This window comes from Trachurus japonicus, chromosome 20 (genome assembly GCF_045865225.1).
Source record: "Trachurus japonicus isolate A0001 chromosome 20, Traja_1.0".
Classification (NCBI taxonomy): Eukaryota; Metazoa; Chordata; class Actinopteri; order Carangiformes; family Carangidae; genus Trachurus; species Trachurus japonicus.
Window position 1 is genome coordinate 15,944,806 of NC_140926.1, and position 19,430 is coordinate 15,964,235.

The 19,430-nt window shown below is 43.3% G+C and overlaps 1 protein-coding gene across 1 annotated transcript; it reads right to left on the minus strand.

Moving 5' to 3' along the window:
- Positions 1-2,041: 2,041 nt before the first annotated feature.
- Positions 2,042-10,888, minus strand: shha (sonic hedgehog signaling molecule a). The gene is made up of 3 exons (XM_085762818.1): positions 10,343-10,888; positions 5,963-6,224; positions 2,042-3,867 (listed from the first exon to the last, which is right to left on the minus strand). The coding sequence occupies exons 1-3, from the start codon at positions 10,640-10,642 to the stop codon at positions 3,173-3,175; spliced, it is 1,257 nt and encodes a 418-aa protein (XP_085618944.1). The 5' UTR covers positions 10,643-10,888; the 3' UTR covers positions 2,042-3,172.
- Between the last annotated feature and the right edge of the window lie 8,542 nt (positions 10,889-19,430).

The window sequence follows — 19,430 nt, forward strand, 5'->3', positions numbered from 1 at the left end:
GACTGTGTAGTGACATTTTGTGTAGGTTAAAGCTGCGATGCGACTGGAGAGATCTGCACCGATCTTGACTCGAGCACTAACCATCTGTTTTCGTGGCCCAGACTCAACGGGGAAGATCTTGAGATGTTAGTATAATGGAAATTGATTAAAATTGAAAGGTTACAATGGTCATGTACTGTGAATCCATTGGCGCTCCTGATATTATCTATTTTATTTTGATGACAAATGTGTAATTATGTACACAGTTCATCTATCTCCTGTCTGTCTGCTGATTTCAATCTATCCATCTATTCCGAGTTTATCTGCAGTATCCACATGCACGTTAATAGTTTGTTTTAAGTAGCTGAGTCCTCTGTTTTAGTTAATTGGCAGCAGAGAAGGTGGGATTGCTTGTTTTAGATCTGAACCTTATCAGTTTTCATGTCCTTCCACCTTTCCACTTGCTTCTTGAACACTGTTGGTTGCTGCCACAGAGGAGTAAATGTTGCCTGGACGGAGCAGAGTGCTGCCATTTGCAGAAGTCTCTCTTAGAGACGGCGAGTTTTGTTTTGCAGAATGGCAGACCGTTCATGTTTGCAAATGTCAACATTTGTAAAAGCCGTTGTTGAGCTCCAGCAGACGGAGGGACCCTGAGGGATTAGAGGAGGCTCTGTTTACCTGCTCTGAGGAATGCTGCCCTGCGCCGACGCTTTTGTATCTGTCAGGGACCCAAGGTCACAGTGCCGGGAGAGATGGGCCGCTTTGTCCCCTCTCAAAGTTTCCACCTCACAATATCAACAACAAAACACAATGTGGGAGAAGGAAATGGAATTCCTGCTCATGTTGCAACAGTATTCAGACACTTTGGTTCAATGGCCCCCCTCCTTTTTTTTTCTTTTTTTTTACCTTTGATAGGCCTGGGTGAAAGATGTTTTTTACAAATCATTTTTGTGACTTTAGAATTGAAAAAACTATAAAAGATTCATTTTATTTGTATTTCCATATATTTCATAACTCCATTTGAAGCTCTGCTTCTTTATAGACCTGTACAGTTATTTTGTTTGAAGCACCAAACGTAAACCCTTAAAAACAACCAAAGTGAGAGCCATTACAGATTGTTCTATAACCCCATCCATCTCCTAGTACATTCATTTATTTAGCAGTGGACTTAAATAACAGATTAAGCTCATGTCTTGCTGTATGTATAGGCAGTCTTCTTGTAAAACTATTTACAACTCCCAGCTCTAGAATGATACTTGAAACATTTCTAGGCAGCACTACCGCTCATTTACCACATGGTGTCGCACTTTCACAACTTAACAACAAGGCAGCAGCGGGGGGGAGGGAGACTGATGCTGTAATCAATTTCAGAGAGATATGTAGCCTTACAATACCAAAGCACATCTCAAGAGGACAAACATACATCACCAAAACCTCACTATTAAGTGCTACATGCACACTCTAAGTCCCTATGAAAATAGTGGAGGATTATAGCGATTTGTTAAGACTAACAAATGTATTACTAAGCTGTGATTTAGACTACAATGACTGTTTCTCTTCTGATGGAGCAATCTGACCTCAACCAGCAGACACCGAGAAGCAGATTTAGGGCCAACAAACACACTTCTGTTTAATTTGTCTGCAAGTTAGAAGTTATTTGCGGAGGGCAAGCCTCGTTAAATTTGACATGGACTCTCAACATTTCGCAAGCATGCAAAAGGTAGTTCAAAGCGCAATATTTTCGCCATTTTATAAAAGCTAGAAAGAGGAGACGAAATTGTTTGCAAGCTTTCCCAGTAGGCTAAACTCACTGTCACCATGTAGACCCTGTCTCATAAGAGCCACAACCACCTACAGCTAATACTTTGTTCATTAGAAAAAGATCAATTGGACCAAGAAGGAAATCTCAACACAACCCAACAACTGATTTGTTTGTCAATGCAACTGTCCTGACAACTGATCTCAAACTATAACATGGCCATAAAATGTCTTATAATATTAGTCAAATGTCCCTCGTTGTGTTTCCTGTGAAGCCCATTCAGACAAAGACATGTAACAACTGCAAGTTTGAAGATTTTCTTTATCTCATTTTGTAATAAACATATAAATAATAAACTCTAGACATTTTTTTGACACATCGCCCTGTTATGAAAGTTAACTGGTATGGTCTGGCTATATAGACTATCCAAACTGTGCATCTGCCGCAGGTCATTTCTATAAAACTATTTCCCTATTACAAAATATGAAAAGAAAAATACATTTTTAGTACATTTACAGGAGTTACTTATTAATTTATTTAACGAAACCGTTTCAGTACTACTTTAACTGTTACTGAATTGTCAGAATCTGCATTTCATATTTTTCTCAGAAGAAAACAGAAAAATATAAACACACAAAAAGAAAACAAAAAAAAAGAAATGCAAGAGAATGCAGACATGAGGCAGAATATCTGTCCCTCTCCGACAACTTAAACGAACAGTTTCCAAAATAATAAAATTCTTAATAAACCAAGCAGTACAAGATTTTTTTCCAATACTTTCCCAACTACTGTATTTAAATTAAAATATATTCTCATATCTTACACTATTTCAAATAACGAAATGTGATTCGGTAGCGATCTGTCAAAATCTAATTTACAATTCTGTGTATAAAAATATAATTTATGGAACCCCGCGAAGTTTGTTCTCCCCAAAATATAACAGTCAGTTGCACATATATGCACATATGAACATTACAACCTGTCAAAGTTAGCTCCTCTCTACATGGTCTTCTTTCTCTTTGCGCTGTTTTTCTTTTTTTTTCCTTTTTCACTTTTTTCATTTTTTTCTTCATTTTTTTCTTTCTTTTTTCTTTTTTTGCATTTGAGATATACAAAAATAGATTATGCACAATTTGCCGCTCACACCCGTTTTCAGAATCCATTTGTGTGACAGCAGCGAGTTCACATGAGAATAAATTATTCAAAGAGAAACTTTTTAAGGCTCCATTCATTCTTTGAAGGGGGACACATCTTGGAAAAGTCACTGAAATAAATATCCCAACTCCGCTGGGGCCTTTTGTCTTGTTTGTTTGTTCGTTGTTGTTGTTTTTTTTAATTATTATTATTATTTTATTTTGTTTTGTTTTTTTAAATCTACTGAATAGTTCGTGTGTCCTACATTTTAAGTCCCATTCTGCTCCTGTAGTAGAGGTTTCAACTCGGGGATACTGACATCCCAAGTGGATGGATCGAGTGGCTGTCCAAGAGCCATGTTCCTAATTGATAAAGGATCTTGGAGTACCAGTGCACTCCGTCGCTCTGTGCACTGGCTGGAGGCTGGGAACTGAAAAGCAACGAGGACACCCAGTGGGCGAGCCTGACAGGTGCCAGGGCCCAGTGCGCCAGGTCGTGGTCTTCGATCACTGCGTAACAAGACGCGTAGACCTGGTCCACGACAACGGTCCCCTGCACGGTCACTGGAGCAAAGGAGCCCTCGTGCTCCTGCGTGTAAATCCGTTTTACGGTCACAGGTTGGAGTCGACTTCGCTCGGGGTCGAAGACGAACACTTTCTGTCCGGGCTGGACTTGGCTGGCGAAGATCGCCGACATGCGCCGCTCCGCCTCGTCCTCCGTGCAGTTGGCCGCGTGGCCGACGAAGAGGAGGTGCGCGGCGGTGAGGGAGATTTTCTGGCCCGAGTCGGTTTCGATCACGTAGAAGAGCCTCTTAGTCGCCGAGTCCTGATCTATGAACATGATGAAGTCGCTGTAAATCAGGTTTCCGTCCTCGTCCGCTGCCAGCACCTTGTCGCCTGTCTGGAGGTCTTTGACCGCCTTCTCGGTGCCATCCTGAAGGATGACGCTGGAGGAGCCTGGGAAGCAGCCGCCGGACTTCGCTGCCACGGAGTTTTCTGTTAAAATAAAAGATTAAAGTGTGAAAAAAGTGAAATCTTACCATCATCAGAAAATTATTATTCATGACTTGAAGCCACTGTGGCGCTGAAACATTATTATTTTTAAACATTCCAGTGTCCCAAAGCAGCGATATTTAAATCTTTTAAACACTTTTTATAGGTCTTAAAAGATAACAAACACGTGCTTTGACGCATTACAGTTAAGACCCACTGCCCCATTCAAAAGCCCATTCAACATCCCCTCTCTTTTCGCTCTTGTTTGTGTTTTCTCCTGCCTCCACACATCATGGTGGGCCATATGCATTTTGCATAATGATGCCTTGTCGGCTCCTCCAAGCCAAATGCGTATTGGCTTGGGTCACGTTGTCTGAGACGAGGAAAAACTCAAAGCCCTGGCTCATCTATTCTTAATTAAAAAACCCAATAAAGAGCGGGCATTGATATTCTAAATCAGCTTGTGGGTCGAGCTCCTCTCGGTAAAGAACACTTACGCCTTTCCCAGCTACTCTTCCCATATTTACTCAGGTGCAGAAACCTCTATGTGACAATTCACACAAATAGGCGACTCACAACTACTATTTACCCAGTGGAGCCACTTTTCCAAGCCTCTCGAGTTGTAGATTTGAATTTAAATGAGGGCCTGGACTCTTAAATGCTTTCTGTTGTGCAACATCAATGTCCCCTCTTTCTACCACCTCTCCCTGCTTTGTTGTCAGCCTTGATGACAATAATTTTGGCCTTGGTGGAGCTCTCCACATACCAGTCTCTAGGATCACACTGTCCTACACACAGAAAAGGCGGTTTCCTACTCAGAATTTGGGGCTTTTAATCTTCTTTTAAGATTCCCGAGCATGAAATAAGGTGACAACTGAAAACCAGATTTACCCCAACCAATTCAACATTGTTCAGCCAAATCCTTTTGGTAAAGTCGCATGACCCCTAATGACACGTCGGCCTGGCCCATACTGTGATCTCAAAACGTGTGTGCTGAATGATAAATAAGGGATTTATCAATAAAGTCTGAGCTAAGAAAAAGTGCCATGGTTCATCAATCAGTGTAAAGAAATATGTTCTAAGCCCCCTAGGTGTCCCATTGCTTAGTGAAGGCCTATAAGAGGAAGATTATTTCAGCCAAAACTGAGCCACAATAAAGGTCTTAGAAATAAAAATTAAATGAGATCCGAAATAAAGAGGTTAACAGGCAAGGTTTACGTTTCTCCCCTATATGACCAAATCCCAAAAATAGAAAATAATTAAATAAAATCCCTAAATAAAACCCCAAAACACAACTTTCAGCATTTTATTTTGTCTGCAGCTGCTGTGCAGGAACCCACAGAACAAAATGATTTGCCTTTTCTGGGTCACAGCGAGGAGCGTTGTTAGATTATGGCCGTGGTTCCCACCAGGAGACAGTGTGGGGCGATGTAAGATCAAGAAATACGCTGCATGGGAAATGCACATAACGCCACAGGCTGGCTTATGCCCATACATCATTGATGGAAATATATATTTACATTTTCCCTCTCCAAAATTCGACTTTAAACGAATCGTTAATCTCCAACATTTGGCTTCTGCACTGCAATTTTCTCATCAGATAAATATTGACATTTCAATTTTGGTTATTAATCATTTGTTGAGTGATCGTTTGGGCTTTATTGCTGATCATTACATGGGCAGAAATGGGTAGTCCTGCAGTAAAAGATTTTATTTCACCTCCTCTCTCACATTTAGTTTATTGGAGCTTGTAAATGTTGCAGCTGATTGGTCAATGAAAGTTTCTTTTTCTTTTTCTTTTTTTTGACACTTGCTTAACTTCATTACATCTAATCTACTCTTTACTCACAAGCAGCTGATGGATGGGAGATTTTGCATGAATCTTTCCGAGGAGATAAAGCAATTTCCCTGAGCTGCACCTGCTCTTTTTTTTTCTTTTTCTTTTTTTAAGATGATTACAATCACACCTGACGGAAAAAAAATGAGCACTGGTGATAGACTTGGTCATTTTCTCCTCCAGCCAGCATCCTAGCGCGCATGAGAGATTTTCTAAAGGCACAACAAAGTGTCTTTTCCTCCCGCCTCCCGCAGTCATTACCTGCTTTCACAGAGCAGTGAATGTGGGCTTTGGATTCATAATAGACCCAGTCGAATCCGGCTTCCACCGCCAGCCTGGACAGAGTTCCGTATTTGCTCTTGTCTCTGTCTGAGGTGGTGATGTCCACAGCCCTGCCCTCGTAGTGGAGGGACTCCTCGAAGTGGTGGCCGTCCTCGTCCCAGCCCTCGGTGACCCGCAGCTTCACCCCGGGCCACTGGTTCATCACCGAGATGGCCAGCGAGTTCAGCTTGTCTTTACATCTCTGCGGGAAGGAGAAAAAAGAGAGAGGAGGGGGGGTGGGGGGATCAGCAAAGTCACCTGTTGGGTCACAAATTGGCTCATATAGCTCGCAGGTATAGAAGCTGTCCTTAGCGCGTAAAGTGAAAGAAAGTCTGAGTTTAAAATAGCATCTGCCACCACAGCCTCTTTTATATTGACACATTTTTTGTTGCCAAGACTATCAGGTGGTCATCACTGTCTAAAAATACACTTCATCCTTTTGCTCAGAGAAATAAAACTATTACACCGCTAGCGCCACACTTAGAAGTTCATCCTTAGAGGTTCTTTAGATGTTTTCTTGATCTCTACCTGTCTGTTATATAATAACATAGGAATCATTGAAATAAATAAATAAATAAAATCCCATTTGGACCCGCTGAGGCCTCGCCCACGCCTCTCCATCCATCCATCCATCCATCCATCCATCCATCCCCACCTGACGCCCCTGATTCCTCCCACACTGCAGCTCTGATCCTGAATGTGAGCTTGCATTTCTCAGTGTGAGCAGCAGCGTCAGAGGGCACATCTCGGATAAGAAAGCTGCTGATGAAATATTGATAAGGCACCGCATTCGCTTCACTGGCCTATAACATATGGGTCTTTGGTCTTGGAAGAGGTGCGAGCAACGTCCCTTTCTATCAGGAAAAAAAAAAGTGTTGCATTGTGCACGACGTGTCTGTACATTATATATTTATGAGTTTGTATTAGCTCATGAAATCACCGACTTTTATTGTTGGTTGCAACTTGTCTGTTTTCTTTGAATAAATAATTGATATGCAGATGATATGAAGATGATCTTCAAGAGCAGCCGAAACCTTAAAATATCTGGAGTTCGTCCTATAAATAAATCGTCGCACCCCAACCTCTCTGCGCTCTCTCTCTCTCTCTCAATGAAGATGCTTGGCCTTCTCCAAGACAACTATTCTTAACACTCAACCAATATGTCAAATAAAACATCACAAAGAGTCTTTTCAGTCCAACCGCGGAGGGAAACTTTCATTATTCTTCTCCTGCAAAGTCTTGGGGAACGTGACATGCCTCCTTAAGTCGTGGTGTTTTGGCTGCTGACTGACAAGACTTGTGAAATATCCAGGGATGGTATATGGGCGCACAGAGAAGCGTCTATGTGTGACCCACTGTCCCCTTCCCTTATGGACAGGCTGTGTGTCCTAAAGCAAGAATGTTCACACAGACCCCCCCCCCCAAAAAAAAACTCGTATATAACAAAAAAAGAGAAAGAAAAAGAACTTCCTCATATATCAGTGGCTGTTTTATGAGGATATCACACTTGTAGAATGTGTTGAATAAAAAACAGCTCCCTAAAAAACCTCCTGCATTCTGAGTGCGTTTGTCGGAGTCAAGAGCCGTAAAGCTTAACCTATTTATTAATTCATTAGGTCGTGTGCCGCAAATCAAGCCAAATTCTGCTCAGCCACCGTGAAGCCCAGCAGGGTGCCCCGGACCGGCGCTTTGTGCTCGGGGTAAAGTTGTTCAACAGCCTCCCTCTTAATCTTTTCACAAATGATTTGGTTAGAGGAAACACTTATCAGCTACCTGTCAGTGCAAACAAGCCGCCAGCTCATCTCATTTCCGACTCGTTTGCACTGTGGGCAGGTACTGCAGGCTCCTGACGGTGCCGCTATCTATAGGAACATTTCCTAAACGTTAAAATAAACCTTTCCCTGTGAGGAAATCAAGCACTTTCTTGCACCCTGAGTCATCTCCTTTGCAAAATCTACTCAACACCTTATCCTGCTTTAGAAATCGTCCCCGGACAAATCTTGAAACAAGTGAAACTTCAGTGGAAATACAGTGGAGTACAGCCAGGAGATCGACCGATTTGGCTGCTCCACAAGAGAACATTTCCTCTTCTTTTGTGGCATATGATGCCACCATCGCTGGACGTGCGGCTGGCAATTGTGTATAAGATGGACATTGTACAGCTCAGCCTCCAAACTGGTGGCTCTTCTCACTGCAGGCCCAGTGAGCAGTAAATGTGTAAAACACCTCTCCTGGCAACTTTCCTGGGAGTGAGCTGTGTCTTAATAGTATGAGTGAGTAGGTGCTTGTTCAAGCGCTCCTTTAACCATCAACTATTATAGTCATGATTAGACCTCAGCAAACTGATTGATTCATTCATTATTGCACACACCTAGGGGGGCTAGAGCAGACACGTGCCTTGCTGCATGTATGAATACATCATCTTTTATCTAAGACGTTGGATAAAGTTGATTCTATTCGTGCGTAAAACTCCGTGCGTAAAAACCCACCAGATTCATGCGTAAAGCCGCGGGACAGCGCAAAGACTGTTGGCACAGCGTAAATCCCCATGTGATAACGCTTATGCCTTTGTCAGACTACTCTACAAAACAGCTACAGTCACTCTCCTTTCAATGTACGTGCTTCAATTTGATGGCTTTGCAATGGCCTGTACGATAAAGAAAATCTCACCTGTTTTAACTTACGATGGCCTCCCGCTGACCAAAGGTCATAAGTTCAAATTGCGTCTCAGGCACAGTGAGGGGTGCCTAAAAGCCCTTTCATGTACATTTCACACTTAGTGTCGGTTGTTGTGTTTTCTGTAAGCGCTCGGATGCTGAATAGGAAACGGATGATGATCCAGAAACCCACAACTTTTCTATTTTTCTTAAAATTTCATATAGATCTGTAAAACAAGAAACGTCCCCTAAGATGCTATTTAAAGGCTCCAAAACAGACAAAACCCTTTGTCAGAGGATTTGCAACCTCGTTTGTATGATTTGATACAGACCTGCAAACACAAGTGTTTATACAGCAGGTGGGGCATTTTACTCAGATTGAAATCCTTCATAAAGACACGTATCTCTACATCCTTAGAAATGAATGAAATAAGAGGGAAACGAAGCTGTTCCTCTGTTTTCTGGACGCCCCGGCATCTCCACGAGGAACCTTACTAAGGGGGTCCCTGAACCCCACTTTGCGTATCACATCCCCCCACATACACACACGCACACACGCGCGCGCCTGTAATTTCAAGATCTGCGCGTATGAGAAGCTATAGGTTTGTGACAGAGGAAACGCGGGGAGGGCTGAGAGGGACGCCGAGACCGCACGCAGAGTGAATATTTCATCGGAGCTCGTGCTCATGCATGGTGCGAGGCACGGGTTCAGGGACTCCGGCGCGCGCCCGGCGTCATCACCACCATCACCACCACCGGCATTTTATTATTACTGAGCCAATATCACCCAAGCGCCTTTAATAATTCACCAGCATCTGAGTGCTAAAAGTCATGCTGAAGAGACGCGGCATCCTGCAGCCTACATTTCTCCCGATGTATTGTGAGCCTCATCTCATCCGGACTCAACTAACTGCCTGCATGAGGATGGAGTATTTAAAAAAGATGTCATCTCCCATGCAAGCGCATTTGTAAAAGGCACCATCACCCCTGCGCGCCTTGCGCCTTTAATTGACCGAGTCCCACCCATTTATGAAGTCCTGAACACTCTCAAAGAAATGTCACTGTTTTCATGCGCTGGTGCACAGCATGCGAAAAAGCTAAATTACAGCAGTCAGTGCGAGAAAATGTCTGAATGAGCCACGCCATGCCTGAATAAGCCCGACTGTTGGAAGCGGTGCGCATCCCCAGGGCTGGAATAAAGAAAAGGCGCTTTAAACAAGCTGTAATGTAAAGCTGAAATATGCAACAAACACTAGATGTCTTCATGAAATATAAGGTAATATGGATGTGCGCCTATAAAGCAACAAATACTGTTTCACAGAGATACAAATATAGATATGAGGAGAGGGGCACATTAATATTTTAAATACACTGTCACAATCATGAAGGCCGAGTGTCCTGACTGTCCGCCTGCACATTACTTCTCCAGCTGGATTTCTACATTCGCTTCAAGCCTGCAGCCTTTGAAAACTCCCATGCTGGTGCATAAAGAGCATCTGCTTTTACAGTGAAGTTAAACGGCTCAGTGTGAAGAGTTCAGCAGCGGGTAAAACAGACTTCACTTAAGGTGCGCAATCAGTCTGACAAGGAGGTTGTTGCAGTGCGCAGTGATGGTGCGTTAGGAGACGGGCAGTAGGGGGAAAAGGTGATTCTGTCTCCTTACCTGGGTCATTAGCCTGTCGGCGCCGGTGTTCTCCTCATCCTTGAATATGATGTCTGTGTTATAATTGGGAGTCAGTTCTTTAAATCGCTCGGAGTTTCTTGTGATCTTGCCTTCGTATCTGCCGCTTGCCCCGAGGGTCTTCTCCGCCACGTTGGGGATGAACTGCTTGTACGCAAGAGGTGTCAGCTTCTTCGGGTGTCTTCTCCTGCCGTAGCCCCTGCCCGGTCCGCATCCCATCCCAGAGGACACCAAGGACAAGCAGATGAGACCGACCAATACGATTCTGGTCCAGAGCAGCATTTTCGTCCTTTAAGATCTCAAACGAGTCGCCGCTGCTATCTCTACCGTCTGCCTCTCCCGGCTCTCGCAATGTCCTTGTCTCCTCCTCTACTTCGCCTTCGCCTGGTCTCTACCGTGGCAGGTGCGGAAATGAACGCCTCAGACAAATGGTAATAACGGGGCACATCGAAGGAGGGTTAAAAAAAAAAAGTAGTGAGGGAATTAAAAGCCACGGGATCTCTAGTCGAGCTGCAGCCGCTTGTGTGAGGCGACCGCTTTTACTGCTTTGTATTATAGCACCGATCTATAGCAGGGGAGGGACTTGATTGGCTCGCCTAGACAAACCCTCCTGATGTTATCCCACAAAAAAAAAATCTTAAAAGATTTCTTCCACCTGAGGGTTAGCCTGTGTTGCGGGGAGGAGGGGCAGTTCCATGGGAAAACATCAATTATATTCCGTTTTTTTTTTTCACCCTCCCATTTTCCAGATTTCACAGGGAGGGCAGGACAGACAGGAGCAGTTGCACAGTGCTGAGCTCAAATCTGAAGCAGTGTGGCTGAAGTGATTTCAGTGTGTGTGTGTGTGTGCGTGTGTGTGTGTGTGCGGTAATTGAAGTGCGTCTGGAAGAAGTTTCCGCACAGAATTCTCCCCCAGGAGAATAAAACTGCTCGTGGACGCGCACTGCGCACGACGCGCGCTGGATGAGTTTGCGGTGACCCCTTATCTACAAAATTAATAAATAGCCCTGAGGAGGAGCTTACTTATTATACTAATTATGAGATTGGTGGAGTTTCCAAGACGAATACGTGCATAAAAACCCATTGCACTTTGCTCCATCAAGGTCTAAAGAAGCTGAATAATATAACGGAGTCCAGCTCTTCATTCATAACAACTCAAACTATGGCAAACTTCAGCAAACTTCAATAGAAACCTGCTCTCTCTCTCGGTGCAGTGCGCGCTCCGTGCGCCCTTATCGCACCCTCCATTTTTACGCATCAAAATATGCATTTTACTCTTTTAATCATTCTTCCGCCCCATTCACTTTTCATCTATGTCTGTATTCGACTAATTATAGCACATTGTTACAACTCTGACTCACAACATGAAGTTAATTCCTTAAGAATGAGGGTGGGAACGGGACAGACATAGTAGACAATAGTAAATGAGGCTTTAGAAGGTGTATCCCACAACTGTCTGGGATACGACTCATCCGAGGCGGATTCTCATTGGAAGCAGCCTCCTTAACGCGTATACAGTCTCCTGTGTGCATCTGATATGAGCCAAGTATCAACCATTGGCTCATTTCCCCCTCTCCTCCTCCTTCCAAAGTCCACTTTATTGACAGCTTTCCTCAGAAAATGCTGTAATTTATTGTTCATGGCAGTAGCATTATATGTGCCCATACATACCTCTGACTTTCTCTTTTACCCCCTCCTTTAAATGAGGAGGGCAAAGCACTTCACCCCACTCTCCACCTGTGTTGTGATTTTTGCTTAGATGTTAAAATGTACTTTATTTCTATCACCGACCTTCCTGTGCCACACATACGACTCTATCCACATTCAGGACGTAATAGTTCAGACAAAAGCAGATATCTAAATAGTTTCAGGAAGTATTTGTGGGATAACAAACAGTAATTACAGGACTGTTTTGGAGCAACTTTAGCTCTCATCGCTCTGACTGTGTGGCACAGGTGCTCTGGAGTGAGGACAGACCAGCCTTTGGTGTGGCTTCAGTCTCATTAAACCTCACTCTGGCTGACCTCCAGTCTGGTGTTGTGCAGTCTGTGCCAGGCTCGTGGCACCACGACCAGGGCAGGTGAGACTGCCTGCTGCTCACTGAGACCATGAACATCAAGTCTTGGCCAAAGGATGGCTTGTGCACTTGGCACGCTGCTGTGTAACCCCGACCAAAATACTCGACTACCGTGGCTTTCAGCCTACGTATCACTGAGCCCCCTCTGTTTTTGCTAAACGTCATGGAGATTCTCAAGATGTCTTTGTTAGACCACAGCAGCCGTCTCTGCAGACGTGCTTTTCAAACACAGAGCTGACAGCAGTTGTGATGCCCCGAGGGACACCGGGGGTGCTGTTTGGCCCCGGGTCAGAGTCTTGGTTAAGGTGTCACAGCTCTGAGACGAAACCTGGCATGCCGCATGAACGTCTCAAAACCACAGGGAGAGGGAGAGGAGACACTAACCGTCCTTAACAGTCTCAGTCATCACATCCCAAAAGTCTAAGGGTGTAATAATAATGATAACAGAGACTGTAAGGGTTCTTTGTAAATGAACCAAGTCACGAAATGTGATGCTAAGTGAAATGAATAATGCAGAGATTGCAATGAATAATGCAGCCTAAAGAGCAAGGTGTGCTGATGTGACAGACTAGATTTGAACTTGAGTTTCTCCCACAGAGGAAACCAAGCATCTATCAGCTAGACCTGGGGCAAATAGTATTTGCAAACATTACACTTCATTGTTTGGTTTTGGCCTCCTTCAGTGCCACATGGGTGGAGTTTGCAACTAAAGCCAATTGAAATCACTGCAGACAGTTTAGACGATTAATCAAAGTATCAAAGACCAATTTAGCTCCGATTGAGAACTTACTGATACTGAGAAAAACAAGCACCTTAAAACAAACATAAGAAATACATGTGATATTGCTACTGTGTGTGCGAAGTGAATAGGTGCTGTGATGTAAACAACATGTCACCATTCAGGGTTAACACGTGATCAGGAGTAATATATTCATTCACACATGTACGGGCAATTTAGAATTTCCCCTTCTGCTTCAGAAAAGCCGTTTTCAGTTTGCCAAATGGATTTTGAAAGGATTTTATAAACCCGGCACCTAAAACCACAAAGGAGCGCATAATCCTGTGATTTAAGTTATAACAAGCAAAGTGGAAATTTTCACCTGACAACAGCGTTATCCAAGTTTTTTGGAGGCCTGTGTTATAAAACCTATCTTAACATCACAATGAAAGAATTCTTTCAGGTCTTTAACAAAGTAAATAGCTTCCAAAAACCAAAACCAAAACCTGTGCCGCTGTGTGACGCTCTCTAACTCGTTTCTTTCCACTGACCTTACGAGGGTGACACAGCAAAACCCAGGCTGATTTTATGAAATAAATTCTGGAGGGATTGAGGCCATTACACAATTCATATTAAGAAGCCGGTTGCATGTGATGGCTAATCCAATGTGAGGCGTGAAAACAGCCAATGAGTCATCAGTTTTTGGATTCCTCTGTGCCACACAGAGACCTGGATCCCCAAAACACAGACCTCACATCCTCTCTCTTCACCCTCTACCCACTCTGAAAGGCTGACATCTGCTCTGCCTTTCTTTAAAAGGCTCACTCCTCAGCCTGACATTTAAGGGAATTAAGTGATATGCTTCGAATCAGATTAAATCCACGCCCATGTTTGATTTCTTGTGCCACAGTCTCGATCAAGCACGAGCGAGATGCAACTAGAAGTGGTTGAGCAGTTTTTTCACCAGTGTAAGTCCCCCCAATTACTGCTTTAAAGCCTCCTCCTGTCTGAATGTTTTGTAACATTGTTAGACGGATTAGGACTACAGAATAATCACGCACAAACATATAAGTAGTGTCAGGCTCTCTGTGTTGTTTTCCTTTGCTGAAAACATGGTTTTCCTTCCTCCCAGCCCAACAGAAAGCTGGCCCTACCACAACTCACTGTGGTTTTCTCTCACAGGTGGGGTCTGCATTCAAGCCTTTATCCCGTCCTGAACTTTTGACAAAGAGTTGATAGCACAGACACGTTGCCGTCTATCCTGTGAACATGTGTACTCTTTTGTCAGCGTAATAAAGTTTGAATAATCTTCCTCTAAACGGTTTATCTAAGCCGCACGCATCAAGCATTGTGAGGAAGCAAAAGAGTCAAAAATTCAGCTGAACAGATTCAGGCGCCCCGAGGCTACTCTGTCAAGCACAATGGAAATTTCACAATACAGTATCTGGAATCGCAGCCCTCAGCGTGCCCCGGAGTCTGTAAAGGCATTTTATTTGCACTCTCCAGCCGCTCCCAATACTTAAACATTAAACGCCAAGGCTAGACAGGCAAAACCACTTTGAACTGCAGTGCAGGGTGAACTCAGTGGGAGGGGAGGGAGGTGAGTGACTGGAGAGCGGGGGGCTGGTGTGTGTGTGTGATACTCCACCAGGTGAGTCAGTGCTGGCCACCGTGCAACACCATCACAATCTTGGGCAACGGTCGCAGAGAAGGGAAGGGCTCAGTGGTATTGATGTAGTATTGAAGTGTGAGTACTTGTTTACTTTCAGACATATTGTAAGTGAACTAAGATTTCTTTAAATTTATGAAAATAATGTGACTGTCTATGATTTTCTCTCCTGTTTTTCATTGGCTGATTCACTTTGTCCATGACTGTAGGTAAAAAAAAAAAAATCTATTTATTTATTTCTTCCAAGACTGAGGGGAGAATATAAATACCATTCTCGCATTTGTACATTTCAATATGAGGCAATAACAGGCAACTGCCAGTTAGCTTAGCTTAGCGGAAATAGGTGGAAACTGGCTGTGGCTGTCACTGTGGGCTTGGCCACCAACATAGAATCCAGAATCACTGCACCTGTCCCAAGAAATAGCCCACTACTAGACAAACAGGAGTTGTGTTGATTGATGAGTTCAAATCGTGCTGTTTGGTGAATTGCTTTCCCTTTGGACAGAGCCAGGTTGTTGTGAAACAGTCCGTGTCTGACTAAAGAATCAAACTATGTTGCATTGTTTTGAGAATATCAGTTATGCAAATACACTTTTTAGAGAAGAACAATCTGCTTCAACTTGAACTCTTCAGCGTTTGCTTTCATTAAAGTGAGGACACTGATTCTATCTCTCTAATGAGCCCTGAGTGCTTCCAGTGTGTGCCATCTCACCCCAGGCTATGAAAATATAGGTTATAATTCCTCTCTGACTAAAACGAGGAGCAGGAGCACAACAAACACCAGGAGAGCTTCATCACGCCCCGTTAGCAGACAACTACCCACGCTAACCACACAAACCACCTGTGTGACTGATAGTCAATTATGATACGCTAACGTGTTACTCAGGCATTCCTCTCCTCAATCAGCTCTTTCTCATCTGCCTTGATGATATCTGCAAAACAGTGTCAGTCATCATCCAGTTGCATATTTGTTAGGTTATTTGGTTAAATATACTGTAGGTTAGCCTACTTGCGTAATTCACATTAATAAACATTACTAAATATAATTTCTCGTGCTGCGGCATTCCAGGCCCCCTTTGACTTTCACCAATCTTGAAAGTTGATTTGCCACAGATATTCCAATCTATCAAAAAAGAGGAAGTCCTGGCAGTGCTTTGTGGTGTCACAGTCTGTGTTAAATCAAGGTTGACAGCGATCAGGTCCACAGCGAACTATATCCTTCCCGCTCTGTGCGTTCGTTCAAACTTTACTAATCCAGGAAATTGCTGCCACTGATCAAAGTTATTGCCTGGAAGGAACAAGGAAGCCGAACAAAAGTGACACTGCCTCATATCTTATTATGAGTTGTGGCTTTGGATGGACACAGATCTTTGTCAGCTGGATATTTGATGGCGTTTCAAAGTGAAAGTGGCAATAAATTTCGTTGTCAAATACCGTGGTCTGAGCAATGATCAATGCTCTTTGTACGTAACAGAGATGGTAGAGATGAGAAACTCAACCAAACAAATATTTTCCTCTGGCATTCAAATTGTATCCATTGATTTAATGTGAAATAATTATTCAGATTATTCGCATCCAATTACTTACATCAAATGCTTTACTGTAAATGCACCTAATTTGGCTGATTAATATCCAAGCAAAAACAACTCTGTCTGGACAATCTATTTATTTCCCAGGGTTCAGTTAAGGACTGAATAAAAGTTATCCGTATGGAGAGAGGACTTAGTTTGCCCATATTTATCATGACTATATTTATTCCACAAATGATTCTCCCTGCTGGCCAGATCACCCACAATGCAACATGTCAGCAGACAGGTGCTGGTTAGCCTCAAGCTAACATATAGCTTCCTGTTGACTCATCGTTCACATGCTGTAGTAGCCTGTGTATGTTTGATGTTGATATTGCACTTCAATGTGTTAATCAAATGACAGTTTTTACACAGTCATCAATTTGTAGTTAAACTGCTCAAGACCCCCCTCTAAAAAAATGTACCCTACTCTCCCTTCAGCAAAAAGAAAAAACAAAACAAAAACACAACTCTCCCCCTTGTCTAGATATCCCACCCCTAATAATTTTCATACAGTCCCTTATCTATGTGAGAGTGAAAAGTGATGTGTCTGTTGAGCTTTAATCGTAACAGACAAGGAAAAAAGTGCACACTTATGCTGTCAGCACACTCCGAAATCAATTCATCTGATCAGAGGCGAGCAGACAGACAGTGAATCCTGCAGCTGTAGTAATTCACATGAGGAGCAAAATGTCAAAACATGTCAAAATGTGCAAACTGACAAACACTCCACTGCCTCCGAGTGGGAAACTTTGAGTCAGTGGATGTATGCGAGCGTGCATTATGTGAGGGCACGCGCATATATGACTATAGCAGTGGGAATAACAGCCCAACAGGAGTTAATGAGGCGAGTGACTGACGAAGCAGCCTGACTGTGTCAACAGAGTAGGGAAGACAGTTTGGTTTGGAGCTGAACGTCTGAGAGAGCCCAGGTGAGGAGAGAGAGCGGGCGAGTTGGGAGCCGGTGTTGATGGGAAATGTCAAACGCTGCTCTGGAGGACGAGTCTGATTAGCACCCAGACTGCACTGCACCTCTCCCTCGCACCTTGGCGATGACCCCTGCTGCTTACACCCTGACACCCTGAATAACAAAATCCACCTCAAGACATCTTCACTCTTTTTTCTTTCTTTTTTTTCTCCTGACAAGCTAAAACTCCCTGAGAAACTTCAAATGAATCTTGGATGGACCAAATCCTTTTTATAGCAGCTTCATAAAACGCTGACAAACAATCAGCCGTGGCTCATACCTATTTTTATGATTTGTTTAGCCGGCGTGGTTGTGAGGACTCAGGGTTAATTGTCGTACGTGGCTTCTGCTGTTGTCTGCCGAGAGAAAATGTAAGAGCACTGACCTTCATTAAAACTCCTTTGATGTCTGATCAGTAAGAGACAATAAAACAGAAAGACAGACAGACGGACCAATGGGTAGATAGGTGGTAGGTGTGTCTATTTACAAAATAGACCCAGACTTCTTAACACATGGCGAACAATAACCTCATAAAAGGAAAAACCCGTCGGGTTGGCAGTCGGACAGTGTCTGATTATGAAATATCTCTTTGTATGGTAGATTAGGATGTTGTTGAATGATACCATGCTAAGATAGCATCACCAATGGTCAGCAAAATGGCGTTGAGTTGGCTGAGTCAAAGCTATATATCCATTTGGGTGCCAGAGGACCCGATGAATTCAAGTCCAATATATTTACTGGGCTTTTAGCTCCAGTTTGGTCTCCACCATCACCTGAGGGAAATAGTGGCTCTGCTGCAGCTGTTAAATTCTTCATTATCTTCACTAGACAGTTACAAAAAGTGCCAGTTGATGCTGAGCAGGGAGTGTAGAGTCAGTAAACCGCTCAAAGCAGCCAAATATGACACTATAAAGAGATATTTATTAGTGCAGCCTTAGATGACAGTGCTTTATACTCTCTCAGCCACTGCAGTATTATAACATAAGTTGATATTAAATATATAAATAGATTTTCCTGTTCCTTGACATGTGTACAAATTAAAGCCAGTTACATTTTTTCACACTCCAACAGGGTTCAATCAGGCTAAAGAGCCAAATGCTTCTCTTTCTTCATGTGTCTGTGTACAGTTTGGTAAGCTGGGGCTAATCCCACAGCACCGCTGCAAATAAAACCCCACCGGCTAAATACATTTCAACAATACAAACAAGAAAGTGGAACATTGCTTTAGGTGGAATATACTCTATGGAGGAGAGGGGGGCTGCATGGGCATGTCAGAGCATGTCTCAAACATCATATTTCTTTGTTATCATAGAAGGTCAGACCTTATCATTAGCCCCGCACGTATCCTGGGTGTTCGTTTATATTCTGGATTTGGACAGAGGTGAAAGTACAATCAAGCCTGTGTCTGGCAGCTCTGGTTGTAAGTGAACTTCTCCCCTACTTCCTGTCTACAGCTGGGAAACTCCTCATCCTTTATCTTTATTGCCTCAGAGAATGGCTGCGCCGTCAGGAGCAGAGGGAGGAGTTTACAGGTTGAAAGTTTTTTTTTTTTTTTTTTTGACTGCGCTACTGCAGGGTGCAGAGGTTTATAAAAGGCTTAGATCACAGGTGAGGGGATCACAGAGGAGACTGTGCAGGTGTTTGAGGAGTGCACCAACAGGAGAGCTGTTTTAGTACCGTGTACATATGAACATAATATCATATCGTACATTATCTTTCAGCTGTGTGAGGACGTGTTGTATCTGCAGATCAAAAGTGCAGGAAATGGACGTGCTCGCAGTGGGCACGGTGGTTGCAGTGCAGCCAGTCTCACAGAGATTATCATGCTCAAGGATCTTATTATTTAATAGTAGCACAAATTGATTATTGTTTAGCGCTGCTCAAATTGATGTTTATGCTCTAGTCTCTCAGAAAGGTGTTTTCCCACCTTAGATCCTCTTTTGTCTCTTGGGTAACGTCACCTCCTGGTATTTCTCATCCGAAAATTCCACGTTATTGTCACATTATAGGATATTTTTCAGCAGCGATGTGGGTTTAGGTGTGAGTGGGTTTTTTCGCCTTTTGTGAGGCA

Bases quoted from the DNA above. Each gene is read 5' to 3' on its own strand.
- shha (XM_085762818.1), bottom strand. From the start codon at position 10,642: ATGCTGCTCTGGACCAGAATCGTATTGGTCGGTCTCATCTGCTTGTCC. The intron at 6,225-10,342 runs GTAAGGAGACAG...TCCTTCCCGCAG, and splicing joins CCGACAGGCTAATGACCCAG to AGATGTAAAGACAAGCTGAA. The intron at 3,868-5,962 runs GTAATGACTGCG...TTATTTTAACAG, and splicing joins TCACTGCTCTGTGAAAGCAG to AAAACTCCGTGGCAGCGAAG.